Source organism: Dreissena polymorpha, chromosome 11, assembly GCF_020536995.1.
Source record: "Dreissena polymorpha isolate Duluth1 chromosome 11, UMN_Dpol_1.0, whole genome shotgun sequence".
Taxonomy (NCBI): domain Eukaryota; kingdom Metazoa; phylum Mollusca; class Bivalvia; order Myida; family Dreissenidae; genus Dreissena; species Dreissena polymorpha.
Window position 1 is genome coordinate 559,215 of NC_068365.1, and position 20,059 is coordinate 579,273.

General features: G+C 34.5%; 1 protein-coding gene across 5 annotated transcripts in view; it reads right to left on the reverse strand.

Annotated features, from left to right (window-relative positions):
- Window positions 1-20,059, reverse strand: part of LOC127851186 (uncharacterized) — a 162,786-nt gene that overhangs the window by 50,271 nt on the left and 92,456 nt on the right. For 3 of the 5 annotated variants that reach the window (XM_052384817.1, XM_052384816.1, XM_052384815.1), the window contains exon 3: window positions 14,140-19,318. In XM_052384817.1, the coding sequence (XP_052240777.1) occupies window positions 17,984-19,318 (1,335 nt within the window). In that variant the 3' untranslated portion in view covers window positions 14,140-17,983. Of the gene's footprint in view, window positions 1-14,139; window positions 19,319-20,059 lie in introns of those variants that run through there. The other 2 variants (XR_008035684.1, XR_008035685.1) reach the window with 2 other exon arrangements.

Below are 20,059 nucleotides of genomic sequence, written 5' to 3' on the forward strand. Positions count from 1 at the left end.
ATTAAAGGGCCCCACACACCAAACACGTTCTTAGACAGTTCGACCACGTTTTGAAGAAAATGCAGAACGGGATGTGAACTTGCTTGAACGTTTTGGTCAGAAAAAAATCGCAATATGACTAAATGACGTTGATACACAGTTCGCGCTAGGTGCAGCTCGTTCCTATCCCGTCCTATCCCGTTGCCAGTCCGTCTTTATCCAGTTCAAATCGGGTCAATTTCCCCATTGTCCCCGTTGGTATACCGTTTCCAGTCAGACCAAGCCCGTCCTCAGCCAGTTCGATTACGTTCGTACACAGTTCTTCTTTATTCGTTGTGCAGTGGTAACTCGTTTAAAGGCAGTTCTCATTCCGTCCTACTACGTTCTTAGTACGTTTAGGACGTAGTTGCAGCCATTTTCTGCACGGCGATTATGAAACCGACTACGTTCCTGCCAGTTCTCATTTATGTTTCACGCTTTGAGCCGACCAGACGTACATTTGTAATGCATCCAAGAAATAATTCCGCCAAATTTCTCACCCAACAAGTTCTGAGTCGTCTCCGCCATCTTTCTCGGTCCAACAAAACAGTATATTGCTGCATTGCTTCTAGCATAAATTGCACGAAGCCAACATTTACAAAATTAAGAGCTCCTAGATTGTCCATGTTTCAACTTAATATCACAAATGATGAATATTGAGACAACTACCTCTATTTATATGCACATTGTCTTAACGTATTGTATTTACGGTTTGAACGTTGTAACAACTGCATTAAACGAGTACAACGTACTATGAACTTACTGCGAACTCCTTAAAACGAGTACAACGTACTTAGAACGTACTGAGAAGTCGTAGAACGTGTTGCAAACGTTGTAAGAACTTATTTTTAGTTTCAATTTTCACGAAACAAGATCGTACTTGAGACGTAGTGCGAATGGGGTCGGTCTGTCTAAGAACGGATTGGACGGACCAGAAACGGACTCGTTCTGTGTGGCATCTGACAGGTAATTTCGGTCCGATCGCACTAAGTTCTGGCACGTTCCTAACTCGACCTTAATAGGACCTATCCGTTCTCAGTACGCTCATTCCGTTTCCAGTACGTTGTTACTACGTTTAATTGTAGAACGGGATGATCGGAAGAAAATTTTGAGTAGGCTCAAAGTTCGGAAACACCTCTCCCGTTCAACCCCGTTCCAGGGCGTCCACAAAGTTGGAAGACAGTTCGTAACACGTTGCTACTACGATCACTCCGTTCTCACACAGTTCGAGCCCGTTTAGTCACATTTGTCAGAACGTACTTCGAACGGAGTCGGTGTATTGGGGGTATAAGTTTGATACCATTTATAAATTATCGAAAAATACATCATTATCACAAATATGTAAAACATATGCATTTTTGCGCCATCACATACAAAATAAACTGATAAAGTCTTTTAAAACAAAGAATGCATCGCTCCACCGTCATTAAAACGTGCATTCAAAACGTATTTGCCTGACAATGTAAACAAAATGCGGCGTTATTATTGTACTTAGTATACACATTATCAGTTGAATTACTGCTTATCTGCGATAATAAAAAATATATGTGTGTGTAACCCTAATATAAGAAAATTATTTAGCTAACTTTGACATAAGATTAATCAAATTCCAGGAAATGGATATATATTTATGTTTACATCCGCTAGTCTTTTAAGAAAAACGAATGAACAACTTGAAGCGTTATTCAATTGAACAAAGATGCTCACACATAGACAAAGTTTTCATTGATATTTATTTTGCTATTTTAATCTTAACGCAAATACTTTTCAAAGTCCAGTGTTATTATAATCAACAAGATACTTGCGAAACCGTTAACGGGCTTTGCCCGTGATAATTAGAAATTATGAAACTACATCTCTGCTCCTCTAAAAACCAAGTCGCAAGTGTCTTCTTTTGTGTATGATTTCGCTCATCTTAAATATTCATAATATGACACGCATGCAATAAAAAATATTATATGACTTTTTACTTGCTCATTCAAGTAATCTTAAATACTCATTATTTTACCAGGCATGTGCGCGTCGCAATTCAAGGTATTGTATCACTTTTTTGCTTTCTCATCCAAGTAATATGCATGTATACTGCGTCGCGTTGTTAAATATTCAATCACTGTTTACTTGCTTATCCAAGTAATATGCATACCAGTGTACTAATAAACAGTAAATGTACACAATCATCTTATGGTGAGTACATCAATTTGACATTTTATCATCGAGCTACGGAAATATTCATACTAAAATTGTCCATCGTTTGATATACATGCCCATTAAGCTTTCTTTAATTATAAATTAAGAAAATAAGTATTTTGTATTATCTTAAATGTTTTAATAAGTATCCAAAATTTTAAGCATGTTGATATTTATAAGAAAATAAGTAATAATAAAACATCTATTAATAATGGTTACGTTACAAACTGTTTATACAATAAACTGCAATTAAAACAGCAAAAACACTACAGAAAATGGTTAAGCTAAATATTCATATAGAGATCTCGATTGGGATTCAACAACTTCGGTGTTTCAAGTTATTTCTATTACAAAACTATTTAAGACGACTTTTTATGTCTTACATATTTTCAATGCTATTGGAATATGTAATGCAGAAGTGCGATCATATACTTAGTATTAAATGTGCACGCCTTATGATTGAATTTTACCATTGCATGTTAGTCTCTGGCCACAGTTATTGCTCTAATACGACAATGATTGACTACAAGAGACACAACTTATAATGTATGATGTCGTTAATGCTGTAACTTAACTAATCAGAATGTGTTCGGATAAAATCGTAATTATTTGGTCCGTAAAGCGATCATTTAAGCAATTTCAAGAAAATTTTCTTTCTTATTCATAACACGATACATAATGGTGGCAAGCATCTTCATCAAGACGTTAAGCATGCGATGTTTTCCTTTCCGGAATAGCTAACTAATATATTCGTTTACTACTGAGTAATTTTGACTCATATCGATACAACATCGGAACCACTTGTCAGTCAATTTTCAACAGCACAATTTAAAACTAACATGCTCAACATGTGAGTTTTTCAAGCCAACAACTAAGTATCTAGTTGGTTAATTGAGCTAAATAGCAAAGTCCGAATTCAATCAGAAGAAACTGACGATGAGAGAATAGTAATCCAGAAATTTGTAAACTAGTATGTATTTGTAAAAGGCTAATCGAGTTTCTTTTTCTTGCTTAATAATGTATACATTGGTGATGCCAGGGACTTAGCTACTCAGAGTTTGAATAGTAAATTACACACTATTGTCCGCATAGTGTCAATCTTAAATGACTAGGAGAGTTTACAAAGAAACGATTCTAAACCGCACCATAGGGTTCACATATCACATTATCTTTCAAGTCAAATAATTTGTTCCACATATCACTTATATCGCACCATATATTCCACATATCGCTTCCATGATCATTACTGTTGTATGTAAATAAAATGTAAAAAAAAATAAAATGAGCACGATGCTTTAAAACGGGAAGTACTTAAACATGACATGTAGCTGAATAAGCGAGTATCATTATCTGTAGGCAAGGTGTACACTTGGAGACTTTTCTTTCGCAACTCTTTTCAAACTTGAATATCTCAGTTAGTGAGTTAAAGGGATCTTTTCACGGTTTGGTAAATTGACAAAATTGAAAAAAGTTGTTTCAGATTCGCAAATTTTCGTTTTAGTTATGATATTTGTGAGGAAACAGTATTACTGAACATTTACCACAGTCCAATATAGCCATTATATGTATCTTTTGACGATTTGAAAACCTCAAAATTATAACGCGTTGCAACGCGAAACGGTTGAATAATTTGGAGAGTTCTGTTGTTGTCGTTTAAATTTACAAAACTACGAAGATTGCTAATATAAGGTATAAAATACTTAAATTATGTATACCCGGCGGAATAGCCGAGAGGACTAATGCGTTTTTACTTCAGACTAATTCCAGGACTCCGGGGGTCACTGGTTCGAGCCCTTATACCGTCTACTTTTTTTTCCTTTTTTAAATTTTAGTCTTGATTTTTTACTGGAGCTTTTAAGATCCAATGTTTACATTTATCAATATAAAGCATTTAATGACAAACTTCAAAATATGCCAAAATCTGTGAAAAGGCCCCTTTAAGTTTATTGTTTTAATTTCACATGTGATAATTTGACAATATTCTGTACCAGATAACGACAAAGTCATTGATCCGTGACAATCGTGCGCTTTGCATGTGGGGTAGGTTTGGTTTCATCATTTTGCACGTGAAAATGGTGAAACGCGATATGATTCTTATTTTACCTTATTTTCTTCATTTTAAGTTGGTTGATACAGCAGTTAAACATAAAAATAATTTAAAAATCAATATGTCTCGTTCAAAATTTTAGGAGCGTAACAGCGCCATCGACATGTTGTAGGCTACCTTCCCCACATGCTGTAGCACATGATCGTCACGGATGAATGATTTTAACGTTTGCTCGTTATTATGTAGTAAAATTATCACATTTGCAATTTTAAATCAAAATAATGACTCATAACTGAGATATTTAAGTTTGAAAACTGCTGCGTTCGCAAAGTCAACAATTGTATTACAACGCCATAAAATTCCAATTTAATTTCAAGTTCACCATTCAATGTGGGGTTTTACACCAGGAAAAGATAACATTAATAAGAAAAACACCATGGCTCGTATGACTATTCATTAGCGCAAAGTTGCAAGCCGGTCGGTCATTAAGACGTGCAAGTTAATGCGTTTTACTTTACAAATTATTATTTAATGATGTACGATTTAAAGAATTTAACTTTTTATTGATTTTTTTTAATTTGTTATTTTTTAAATTTTGATGTCGATCAATTTCAATTAAATTTACATGAAGTATTATATATGTGTTCAATAAGACTGAGTCCATAGTTCAACAAAATCCGTTCTAAAATAAGTGAGCTATATTGATTCGAATACGTGTTGCTTTATAAAAGTGTTGAAGTGTATATCGATAAATTTATAACGCGTACATGGATCGTTGAATGACGCCACGTTTAAAACCAAGTTGCGTTATATAGTTATCCTTGAAATGTTTGGACAAGTTTTTCATTACACATATTTTAGAAGTTTCATTTTTTCTAAAATTTCCATTAATTATTGCAATAATTATTTTAATATTATTAAAATCGGCTTAAAAAATGTAACGATGGAATGAACGAAGACAATAAACGAAAACAACAGTTGGTGCTAAAAAAATACATTAAATTAAACTAACGTGTATGATGACCGTAATTGATATTGGTAACAAAGGCAAAGACAAGACAAAGACAACTATTTATTCAGTCTGGCACATCGTCTAAACACCAGATAGTTCACATACAATTATGTCACAGAGATAACAATAGTAATAATATAAACATAAGGAGCATCGAATACGGTTACAAAAATACGAGGTAGAATAAGTGTTTTTTATCGAGGATAACTATTTGAAGTTAAGTAACAATATGAGATATATTATTTGTTAAAATAAAATCTTCATTTGCAAAATTGACTAATTTAATAAGTGCAAATGTATTCGTTGTATTGAGCAATTAGGGGATTTTAATAAACAGAAGGCTTAATAGAATAACATTTCCTTAGGTAGTTTCTCTAATATCAATGTATGAAGGACATTTACAAACACAATGACACTCATCATCGACATCTAATATGTTACAACAAAAGAAATAACGTTCGTTTCGTGGTATATTTTGCCCAGCATATCTTCCAGTTTGAATTCTAAGTGGCAGACTCGACGTTTGAAGCTTTGTGTCTGAGTGTTTTAGGTAATACATCTTAACTTAAACAACCGATACATATCTAAAATAGAGCTATTTTAAACGGATCGAAACCACTCTTGTTTATAGGTATCTGTAACAACAGTTTTAAGATGTGGTATACATATTTTAACATCGACAGAGCTTGTATTATTAACACGTATGACAAATCGCAGGTGTCTAACATTTTTATATATTAGATACCCAATAAGAACGACCGTATTGCCCATCAGTTAATGCTTGTTTATAAATTGATTTTATAATTATGTTATCAGTTTTAATAAGTTAAAACCAGTATTTAATCATCTTAACATATCTATGAATAAATAGTGGGTATTTTCCTAAATCGCCGTAAACTACGGCATTACATACATTAACGTTTAACAATAGTTTACAAAACTTTAATTGTACCCTTTCCAATTTCATTGACTTTTTTTTACCCCATATTCTTAACGCAGAATAGATCGAACACAAGCATCGAATAGCTGACATTGTGTTTTTGGTTTCAAGTCATACTGATCTAGCTCGGGAAAACGCGACTTCGGCCAATTGAAATCATGAGTACTGCAAAAATGTTCAGCCTCATCATTAACGCAATCAAACAAACCATGGCTAATATCAGAAAAAAAGGAAGTCATCCAAATGGATATTTTGGTTTTTAGTTTGATTATTTAAGTAAAAGTATTTCCTAAATTATTTTTGTTTACGATTTTAAGCGTTCAATCTCATTGGCCTTATTCATTAAATAAAATTTATCTTTCTATTGATAATCTCTTTGTACTCTTTTTTATATTGACAATATTTAAGTCTGTTGTTTTCCGACTTATTACAATTAAAATGTTTTAACAAAGAAACATAGCGACCTTGTGCCGTTTTACATTCCAACCATACCAATTGGCATGCCTAACAGCGCTTCAGTGTTCAAATTTTGATGTATGTGTTATTAAATATTCTTTCGAAAATAAAGAATCAGCAATATCACGTATAACATTATTACATTTATTTAACGCAATATTTATAGAGTTACCACATGAACCATCTAAATCGTCTACAATTCTGTAAATCATAAGTAGGTTGCTTATAATACCCGATCTAAATTTGTTACGTAATAAATCGATCAATTTAAACTTAGTTTCAGTGTATGACAATTGATCAACCGTTTTGCTGTAACAATATAATGTAAACGATAACGGCGCGTTGGTACTGAATTAATTAAAAATGTGTACCACAAATTATGTAATAAGTACGAAATGTTGTCCCTTGCAAACCAAATAATCGATGGTAGATACACCGTATTAGAAGCGTATGTAAACTGACTCGTAACTCCTATTCTGCCATTAACGACACTATAATTGGAGGAGTTACATAGATGAAGCAGTTTAATTCCGTGATTTTTGTGAGATCTGTCAACAGAGGCCCAGATTACATATCTGGGACCCGTCTTATCAAACATCGTACGACATTCTCACCTTACGATGCAATTTTCGAAGCGCCATAAATATGTAACCGTCACGTAAATAATTACTTGTGTTGAACATTTCCATTCATTTCCAAAGTAGCTGTCAAATATCCTTGATATTTCAAACATACAGATCATAATCACTTAAATTCTAGAATAACAAAAGTCAATCTTAAGTTAATATTGTCGTACGATCTTTGATAAGACGGACCCCGGGGTCATAATCAGCACCACAAAGTTAAACACGTCCTTTATTTTCATAAAGAGAAGTATCATTTTCGAGTTAATAAATAAATCTACAGCTATGATATTGTATGCAGACGAATCTTTGCACCAAAAATAACATTCGCAAAGATAAATATCTTCAGTCAAACTCTAAAAATGTCGTTCTAATTTTAACCAGATAATTGAATAATGATGATTTTTATAGTGTAAATACCATCTTTTAAATATTCTTGAAATATAAAACTACCACACCACTACATCTACGTGCGCTCTTATCCTGGAATTTCCTATAAAAATTGTGAGAAATATTTACATTTAAAAAAATGCACTATTTGCTCGGTAAAAAGGGACTTCCTTCAAACGAAAAATAGTATTAAAGCGGAAAGTGTGGTCACTGATTAGCCTGCCTGATTAGCATGTGCAGACTGCACAGGCTAATCTGGGACGACACTTAACGCACATGCATTTTGCCCAATTTTCACAGAACACGATACATTTAATACCTTTGTGATAACCCAGAGACCCGAGGGACTATTGCTCACATAAGTAGTTCTGTTCCCTGTCGGGAAACTGCATTCCATGAGAGTTTTCACTCTCAATAAATATTTTCTATACGAAACGTCCGTGCTGGAGCATATACATGCTGTTGATGGCAAGACAAACGACGTTGCTTGTGAAGCTCGTACTTCTCTGTGTTTATCTTGTTAATTCTTCCTTTTCTTATTTATACGTTTACAAATTGCAACGGCTATAATTCGATCGACATGATGGCTTGAATGTTTATAATTTTCAATATATGGCGTAAAATATTAAATCCACCCGTTTTACTGTTTTTGAACGTTTAGACAAGGATGCACTAAAAAATAAAATAAAAATAACAAACACAATTTAAAATACGAACTTGGTTGTACGAAGTTGAAACAATAAAGTGAGAAAGAACAATTCCGATGAACCACAGATTACCGTACATTGAAGCAAAATAAAGTATTGTCTTTAAAGGGGCCTTTTCACGTTTGGGTAAATTGACAACATTGAAAAAGTTGTTACAGATTCGCAAATTTTCGTTATAGTTATGATATTTATGAGGAAATAGTAATGCTGAACATTAACCATGCTCTAAAATAGCCATTATATGCATAGTTTTACGATTTAAAAACATGAACATAATAAAGCGTTGCAACGTGAAACAAATTAATAATTTTGAGAGTTCGGTTGTTGTCGTATTTTGTGAAAATACGAGAATTGCTTATATACAGTATAAAATACATTTCGACGTGTATTAGGAAGGATGGCCGAGTGGTCTAAGTTGTAGACGTTTTACTCCTGGACTCTAGGGGTCAGTGGATTGAGCCCTGCTGAGGGTTATCTTTTATTTCTTTTTTAAATTTTATTCTTGAATTTTTACTGGAGCTTTTTAGATCCAATGGTTACACTTATCAATATAAATCATTTAATGACAAACTTCAAAACATGCTTAAATCTGTGAAAAGGCCCCTTTAAACCTTAGGGTGTTTGTCAGACGAGATGGACCAAAGTTGACAGGCTGCACTTATTGTCGACTGTTGGGCAGGTAACTGACTTGGATAGTTATTGTGCGCGATAGTTGCTGACCGCGATAGTTACTGACCGCGATAGTAATTGTCCAAGATACAGATCGACCCACGGGGTATCGAGGCTATGACAGCCTGTTCACACTTTCTACTATTACACGGACATTGCTTTTTGAAGTAATGCTTAAAACGTAATGCTTTGATATTTTCCAACTTCCATGAGATGAAAGTCTATACAATGAGAATTCCCAATTTAAATCATATATTGATGCAAATCAATGGAAATAATAGCAAAGTAAGAGATTGCATTAAAATCACTCTATCAAAACAATGTGCATAATTGTCTATAACACTACATTACGCATATATTTTGTAGATAATCAACCTGATTTACAAGTAAGGAAACCTACACTTTAAATGTATTCTCTATTATTTAATCTACTATATATATGTGTGTATCAAGCAATTCAAGTTTGCTGTCGTTGTCGCACTATCTTTAGCAATAAACACTGATAGTATGAAACACCTTACTATCTATGTTTATAAAGCACGTCATTTTTTTTGTGGTGTCGCAACACTGTCTTTAGAAACAAACAGTTACATTATGAACACCTTACACAGTGTAAAACCCATGCACGTTTTTGCAATCTTTCTGCAATATTAACAACATTTATATTCAATTATAGATGAAACAAATGAGGTTTCAAATAACATAAATATTTTGTCAGTCCGCACAAGCTAATTAGGGACAACGCCTTAACGTGAGTATCTCTAAGCAGAGACTTCTCTTAAATGAAAAATGTCACACATGCGGAAAGTGTCGTCCCTGATAAGCGTTTCCGGCTGCACTGTACGCACATGCTTTAAGTCCCGTTTTCCCAGAGCGCGGGTCCATTGTATCAAGGCTCCAGTTATCAGGGCAATACGCTACCATAGACGTTGATAGTTTTGGCGCTTTTCGACAGCGATACTACTTGTGTGAGATACAGATATGACCGCTCACTATCATGGATCTTGCATCCTCTTTTAAGACCCACTTTTATATAAAGTAAAATTTCTAAATCAAAATTAATAAATGCGGCAAAACTTATTCCAAGTTTAAACACGTGCATGGTTTGTATTCACTTAAAAACGCGACTATTTTACACTTGGTAACATATATATAAATGTGTTCAATCAGTAAAAGGCTACCCCCCGGTCGCACATAGCTGCGACTTTACGACGATCATCACGATCAAGCCACGATCTGAAAAAAAAGATCGAGGCCGATCGGAGTCTTAATCGAGCAATATGGAAAATTATGGTGTTCATTTCGACCGTTCTACGATGTTCCTACGTCAAACGCTTACTGCGTTAACTGCCGCGACATTCAAGATCATACAACGACGCTACTCAGAGCTTTTACTGCGCTTTTACTACGATCATGAAGATCTCTCCACGATGCTTCCGCGCTGCCTGTACGATAACGGCGCTTCTTCTACGCTCTTTTTACGACTCTACACCGATTCGTGTTGGCCACGATCCCGTTACGCTTGTTTTGAGCATGTTCAAAGTAAGCGTGGCAAGAGCGTAGAGCTCTCCGATCATGAAGACTCTACCGCGATCATACTGCGCTTATGAAGACTCCACTACGTTTCTCCTGCAATTTGTCACGATCGGCCACGTTTTCAGCCACACTTAGATTGTAGTAGAAGCGGCGTCTATGTATAAACGGGGTTTTGGCTTTCCTATATTCTTACTAAAATGACGACAATAAACTGCTGAATAAATATTTTTGAATCATGGATTTGATGGAATTGCACAGAAATACACAAACATGTCGCAAGAATGAGGCTCTATCAAAGATATTCGTGCAATTCAATGCAAGTTAACATATTTAAGGTTTCTCGTATTTATTGCTATCTCTTTGAATCAAATAGTTCATACCGTATTCATATGAACCTTGCTCGGGTGAAACGGGATAAAATATATTTGCGTAAAGTTTCGCCCCAGATTAGCCTGTGAAGCATGCATAGGCTAATCAGGGATGACGCTTTCCTGCGTTTAATCTACGAAAATACTGCCTTTAAATGAAAAATGCCATAACGCAGACTGCACAGGCTAGTCTGGTACGACACTTAACGTGCATGCATTTAGTTCGGTTTTCCCAAAGATAGGTAAATATTTATTCATCAAGACTGGTTATAGAACACTAATTGCGATAAATGAATGACTCAACATCACAGCGTGCAAATGTTTGACTAACAAACAACCGAAGCTTTTTCGGTATTTGGCAGACATCGTTTGCTATTGCCATATTTGGACGATACAAATCAGACATGCTTGCATTGTATACTTCAAGATATGGCAAGTTCATTATCTTTGTTTAATGAATGATATTTATATCATATCAATAGCATTTACATGAATAGAATCTTAATTGTGTTGTACAGGGTGATTTAACCCACGAATTCTCTACATGTTAAATGCCATATTTCCGCACGTCCCAGGCCGGAAGATTATTTATAATCATGAAAACATACCCACCCACCAATTGTTACTTTAAATAGAGACGTCTGAGTTTTTTATCTTTCAACACTGCGAATATATGACATCGACGTCATCAATGTTTAATCACGTAAATGTTCGTTCTTCTGTTAGAAAACATATATTTGTAATTTTAATCCTCTTTATCGCAAAGACATCCCGTACCATGTGCATGTAAACTAAATTATTAAAATAAAAGAATACTCTGGTTAAACTAATAAAGGTATAACTACCGTAATATCATAGGCTAACGTGTGCCTTTAGTGCAGTTCGGCGTATGGAGTTACATTGATGTACGCAGTAGTGTACAGAGGAACAGATGTGTGTAACGTAACATATACAACTATGATTACAAAATTTGAATACAGAATATATATATAATTAAATTACACACATTAATAGTATTATTACTTATTTTCTTAATTATACATAATAGCATGTATACAATTTTGCATAATTATTGAATGTTCTGTAGGATAATATAAAATACTTATTTTCTTATTTTTTGTAAATACCATTTTTTTTATTTCGGATAAAGAAAGGTTAATGTACATGTATATCGTACGATGGGCAATTTTTCCATAGGCTAAGCTCGGGGATGAAATGTCAAATTGGTGTACTCATCGAAAGATAATGTTTTGCATTTCCTTTAAATTAGACAACAGATATGCACATTACTTGGATGAGCAAGTGAACAGTCGTTGTATATTTTATATGGCATGCCTGTCAAATTATGAGTATTTAAGATAAGTGAAATCATGCACTGGGACAATTGCGACTAGGTTTTTATAGAAGTCAGTACACACTATACAAGCCGGGATGTAATTAATTTATAATTATCACGGGCGAATCCCGTTTACAATTTCGCTAGTCTCATGTTGATTATATTATTACCCGACTTTGGACAGTATTTGTTCTAAGATTTAAGGAGATCAATAAAACTTTGTCTATGTGTTAGCAGCGTTATTCAATTGCATAAAACAACACATAAGTATTTTGCAATTAGGGTTAAGTGTTCCGTGAAGTAGTAATACTTATGAAGATTTAGGAACTCATAATGACGTGACGTATTAAAGCAGTCAGCTATACGTAATTGTCTATTGTTGTGTGTGATTAAGACTTCTTTAAGGATTGCACTTAACACTGGTCAAGAGAAGTATATGTTATTGTTTTTGTCTAAAAGCTGATAAAATGACATCTACCAGCGTTTTCAAATAAGTTCTATCCTTCAGAGATGTAACTTTAAGCACTGTCAAATCAGTTATATCCGTAGGCAAGAAATGTCCTGTTTTAAAAATAATACTTTCATTCACACGTAAATTCGTTACGTTATATTTTGGGCGAAAATGAGCAATTTTTCTTCGTCATCGTCCACTCTGATTGTGTTAAATCTTTTGATTGGTCAACCCACGTAAATAAATTCCCCACGAATAATAGTGAGTGTACAGTACTTTATGGGTTCTAATCACTTTAGTTTTTTCAAACAAGAATATGTGTTTTATGAATGCATATCTCACCCTGTTGTACACTTTGGTTGAAATGGGATCATTATAAGCAACAACCATATCGGTCGAGCTCTGGGAAAGCGGAGCTTAATGCATATGCTTAAAGTGTCGTCCCATATAAGCCTGTGCAGTCCGCTATTCACTGACCAAGCTACAAAACATTCCGCTTTTTTCGTTTTAAGGAAATTCAAACTTAAATTAAGCACTTTACACACATTCATTCATCCCCGTTTTCCCAGAATGAAGCTCATATATAAATACGAGTGCTGCGTGTGATGGTAAAAATATCAAGGCAGACGGCTAAACATATTTTATTCCAAATTTTGTGAAGGTGAATGTATAAGGGTCCGACGATAAGGGTTGCTTGGGCATTGTAATCCGTGACATGTCGTGTTTATAGAGAATATTATGTGAGTTTTGGATAAAGATCAATATTATCATGCGAGGCTTAGGACCATGGTAGCGCGAGGCTTATTCCTTCCCTTTTCCAATTAATGAATACCAAATAATACATTTTTTCACGATGTTGTTTTACCGAAGTTGACATAAACAAATTCTCCAATTTTTTGGAAATCTTCAAAATTTAATCTGATATGAATAAAAGCGATAGTATATAGCTCAAGTTTATACGATCGTTGTTATACTTTCGATTTTCATCTGGTAATAGTATAAAATGCGTTTCAGATTTTCAGAAATAAACTTTTAACTTGAGAACGTTGTGTTGTTTATATCCTGTTTGTATATATGATACCGATCCTACACTGTACATTTGTATTAATGTACAAAAAAAACGATCGTTCGTAAAAGATGACTGTGCAGTGTGTTAACGTAACACATAACCAGAATACGATAATATTAAGATCGTATTTTATTTTAATAGAACAAGTTGAAGCCTGTATTTGCAAAAAACATTAACCGACACGTTACACTTATAGAGAATCCATGTTTTCTTTTTACACTATGAATATACAACTATATTTGTATAGTTTTGTATATCTGGTTTTACCAGTACAACCACATAGACATTAATTCTTTTCATGACAAAATAAGTGACTTTTCATGACTAAAAAATGTCTACTATGATTTATTTCTATACCATGATATACATGAAACGGCAACAATTGCGATAAACAGACGTCTTAGTGAGACACTTCTGAACAAATGAACGTCTCAAGACATTTGTGTAACCTCGTGACATCAGAGTTCGAGATGTATTCGTTTAGATGCCTATATGAATATATTACACACACATAAACATACAATACAAGCTAGAATGTATGTAGTTTAAGTGTAAATAGACGATCTGAAACATGATTACGCAATACAACTTAGAGAAAGAATCTACGTACATCAACGAAATTACACAATGAAGACACCTTCTTCCGCAAAGAAAGTGCCTTCAAGCTAAGTGAATTTTTTTGTTCCGAATAAAGATTTTATTTACATCATTTCCAGAAGGCCAATGGTCCATGTGGACACATTTAAGTACAAACAATATAATATTTACAGTAATAAACATATGTTCATAATTAATTCAAGCACATGAAATTATAATAATTACATAAGTAGTGTCAATAAATATTTTACAGCAAGAAATACATATTGTCCGTAATAATAATGTTTTAGAGGAGTACTCATACTCATCAATACATATTGCATTAATGTTATCGTTGAAGTACTCTACATAACAAAACCTAAAGAGAGTAAAACAAGAACTCACGCAAAATACTGAGTATACAGCCAAGGCACATAGTCGGCAGCATACATAGATAGATAACAAACATGAAATACGTTTAATTTAAGAGGAGTTCTCATACTAATCAGTACATAATGCGTTATTTGTAACAAACATTGACTCGACAAACACAACTAATGAGGCATAAACAAGAACTCACAAAAACACTCATTATACATTCACATACAAAATCAGGAACAGCAGCAATTTACATATTTCAACTAGTTTATGGGCAAAAATACATCAAAAGGGCACATACATGTTCGCAGATCTAACTAAAAATGCGAATTAAGAAAAACTATATTCGAGAAAGAGGCAACGCCTAATATTAAATTTCGCGACGAAAAAGTTATAATGTTTTCTTCTTATTTTTTTTCAAAAATGCTCGAGATTCTCAATAAACATCAACATAAACATCAATCAACATCAATAGCTTTAATGCCTAATTTGCTTTGTGTTCCCTGTGCTCTCCGGTTGGTGTTCTAAAAATTAGGCAATTCAACTATTCAGAGTGTGTTTATTGTTTCCAACAGACTTAACGTCAAAGGGTAAATGGACTGTATTGCAATATCTTCCGACCATCAAGCTACTTTATAAGCATTTCAATAAACTCGGATGCCGGAAAGAAATTGACGTTTCAACATTCGCGTTAACGTGTAAACAGCATACATACTTTAAATAAGCCAGGCTCCGAGAAAACCGGACTTAATTATTGTGCGTAACATATCGCCCAGATACGGCAATTGAAGTCGTAATACAGTTTATGCAGACAATGTCATCTTTTATAAGACTACACAGTCTTACTTTTGATGATACTTTAAGCACACGCATGAAGCCCGGTTTTCTCAAGGCGCGTCTCAAATTCATTGTTGGTATAGCTTAAATAAATTATTTCATTGGTACAATTGTTACACGAATTGCTGCTTTTTGAAATGTCACCACGATGGATTTGTTTAATGTACAATTGCATATCAAACATGAATGAAACTATTGTAAACTTATACAATTAAAAAATTTAATTATCAAAAATAAGAATGTATACATTTTATGAATGTCAATATTTGCACTACTCATTAAAACATTAAATACAGACTTTCCAAAGGAACGCAAATCGAATATATGTTTTCAAACTTTGATAGATAGTAAAATAGGTGGATAGATATATAGACAGATAGACAGATAGATAGATAGATATATAGATAGATGGATGGATGGATGGATGGATGGATGGATGGATGGATGGATGGATGGATGGATGGATGGATGGATGGATGATGGATGGATGGATGGATGGATGGATGGATGGATGGATGGATGGATGGATGGATGGATGGATGGATGGATGGATGGATGGATGGATGGATGGATGGATGGATGGATGGATGGATGGATGGATGGATGGATGGATGGATGCATGCATGCATGCATGCATGTATTGATGGATGGATGCATGCATGCATGGATGGATGCATGGATGGATGGATGGGTTTGTTTGGGTGGGTGGGTGGATGGATGGATGGATGGATAGATAGATAGATTGGAAGCAGGCTCTGATGATTGATTTTTAAAACTGTATTTTCTTCATATTACGCATTTGAATGTTTTCGGTCGATTCTCATCTTAATCGTGCACCCGTCAAATCTGAAGTATTTCCAAAAAGTAAAGTTAATCGGATTTTATTGCCATGTATATTTACATATCCTAAAGAATATTGTTCATAGAACATATAAATGTTCACAATGACATCGCAAAATATGACAAGCAAAATGTTTACCAATGCATACAATTATAATTGCATAATCTTACGACGTTAGTTTTTTAATATATGGTCTTAATATATATGTATGAATATTATTTCTCGATAGATTCCGAGAAAATGCTGAGAACCCTTCTACGGTAGAGATCGGAACTCCTAATCACTAGGTGATTACCCGCACATATTAACGTGTAATCGATATACTCTGATTACATATAATACATACCAGATTAAACAAATTAAAGATGGGCGACAAAATATTGTAACAAATAATAGTGTATTTTGTTTATCATTTCAATGCATTATTTCGTTTCAATAGTACGATAGTAATACGTTTAACCTATACTATGAATAGAGTCACGCACCATATACACATTGCTACCTTCAATCCTAAGATTTTACAATTACACGTTATTATTTATATGCACAAATATTAATTTGAATGAGACATACGAACATGTACTAAAAAGGATGAGTACCTTCACTGTCAAAGTCATACTGGAAATACAAATATCAAAATCCAATACTGGACACTTTATTTTGAAGTTAGCAGGTGTCCGTATACTTGAGCCGCGTCAACCGAAAATGGTTCTTAATGCCAAATGTGGCCAGCGCAACTATATACTAGCCTATGCCTTCGCGCAGTCTGCTCATGCGCTATTGTGTTCGCTTCTGGGATCAAGAGACCTTATTGGACTTCATATGGGACAGTGTAGCTCCTGACCAGACTTCGCTAATCATACTAAGATCGTAATTACTTATTCCAAAATCAAGTCAAGTCGACACTTTGAGCTCAAATATTGAAGGACTCAATTAATTTATACTCCAAATGTAGCTTATGGCTTAATACCCCGATGCATTTACGGCTTTTAAAAAACTTGAAAAACATGTATGCAAGGCTCGATATGGTATGACCAGTCATGCCTTAAATTAACCCAAAACACATGACGGCATTTTTAAGTTAATTCTCATCGGCAAACAACCCAAGACGAAAATACATATTAATCGTCAGTACAATAATCACACCGTAAGTTTACATACTTTTGACTGACTTGGTCTTAAGAACATATTGAAATATTAAAGTAGCTACCTTCACACAGTCCACTTCTATGAATAAACACGTAGAACACAAATTTGCGTCACCTTGTATTTAAAGTTGGACGCTGGAATCGTTCTAGCATTTGTAGTTAGTTTAACTCACTTGGAATCACAATATTATCTTAATGAAAGTAAATCAATCAGCGTCGACAGCCTGGTTAAGTGGCATTTTATTGAAGTACTCCTCACACTGTGTCACTCATATGTATCCTCATCTCCTGCTGGATGATATCCAAGTCAAACCACTTTCCTGTTCTTATCTCTACATTGTAGGTATATGATAAACACATCCAGCTGCATCATTATAATTCACTTAATTCAATATTAAGAAAATATTCTAGATACAACATCAAGCATATCATAAACAGCAGAGCCGCCAATGTGCATCCGTTGAACCACCTCCATCAATAGCTTTAAGTAACGTCTCCATATCGCATGCAGGATAGCATCAGACTCATTAACCTCTCCGTTCCCATCTGTACATTTCTCTTGTCTGTTCAGCGCCTCCAGGAACAGCATTTCCAGCTCCATCCTTGTCTTGCTGAACCACAACATCGGCTCTGGGGACGCGACGATGGCCTGTCGTATCTTCGGCAATCTCAGTATTACATTTGGACCTTCGTCCATCATGTCCGTTATATCTGCTACCCATTTACTTTGCTGCTTATCCTGCAAACCACTTGCTGCCATTAAATTTCTTTCCGGAACCATGTAGTATGACATTTGTTGTGTGGTAATAGCAGTCTTAAGGGCTCTCAGTCCGTCATGAAGCCAGTATAAAAAACTACGTTTATAAAAGTTATGCTGCGGGTTATTCTCAGCTTGCCAAAGTACTATATTTTTAATCACGTATGATGTAACTTCTTTCTTACAAGGCTTAAGAACATCTTTAACAATCATTTTAAGCATAACATAAACTTGCGTTTGTGTGCTATTAAGATTGTTTACAAGTTCTGTCTCACCAGTGTTAAAGCACATCCTCCATTCCATGTGCTTATAATCACTTCCCTTAAACCCGACTGGGGTTAGGTAGGCTCCTAATGATACGACTTTCTGAACGATGAATGGTGAAGGCCAATGACGGGGTCTGGCAGCCCATCTTTGGAGGATGCTGGGACAGTGACAACGTAGTGCGATTACTCTGTCAACATGAAGTATACCTGAAATTGTTCCAGGAGTCGACGGCCCCGCTCTCTCATGATCCACTACTTCTGATTGTGTAAATAATGCCGAATATTCGTCTAGGAATAAACTACTACTAAGTAGAACGGCTCCATATCCATTATCACACAGGGAATTATGAATTTGTTTAAAACGTGTAATGCCTGGTCTTTTTTGTAACAGTATGCAGTGGCCTGGATATACGCGTGTATCCATCCTAAAAACGTCTATGTCGTCAGGTATGGTATGAAGGTTGATACCAGCTTCCACACAGAGGACACCCTTAAACACGTGCAACATGTCCCAGTCGCTTTCCAAATAGCAGGTCAGTCCCTCTGCCTTGCTTCCTGCTGTAATTTGACTGGCATGACTTGATCGTGTATCTTTCAGCCTATCCAACTCCCTGTGTTTCTCAACCCGCCATCTTCTCATCTCCTCGCCGTATCCCAGCCGGGTCATTATAGTACATATTTCCATGGACATATTTTCGACATGATTCTTAAAATACAAAAGCACAATATAAATGTTAGTTCACGATGAATATTTAATTCTATTTCCACTATAAACTATTAAATGCACGTTCCATGCATTGGTAAAAATGTAGTTTCAGATAATGTTTATGTTTCAGTTATTCATACAAAGTGCGAAGAGCTTTCTAATTTTTAAATAACATAAGAAATAGAACGAGTTAAAATAAATGCATACATCATTTGTATCTGCATTTCATGTTGCGTATTTTATTAAGTTACATAAGTAGTGTTGTATTTATTGTAGTATGGATATTTGAAATATATTAATTACATTTTGTATACGTTAACATTATTTTATATATAATCATTGACTAAATTAATTATCATGGGTCGAATTTTTTCAATTATGTTTAGCTTTTTCGCCGAATCATATTGTTTCCTTAATTATATCAAGTGAATAGTACGTTATTTTCTCATTATCATCATGTAAAATTACATTTTTATTTCATTCAGTAATGTCATTGAATCTCGTACATTTATATACTTTTTGTTACAGATGGATGGAGTATAAACATAAACGTAGTTCAGAGCAACAGACTGGTAAGATCGAATTAAACTCGAGTTATAAAACCCTGATTTGTAAAGCGTCAAGCACCGTGCGTTAGAAACGTAATTCCGAATGATGCCGAACACTTAGTCTTACCAGATAAATCTTGTTTAATAGGTTATACGTGACACATATTAAACAAAAATGTGCATGCATTCATAT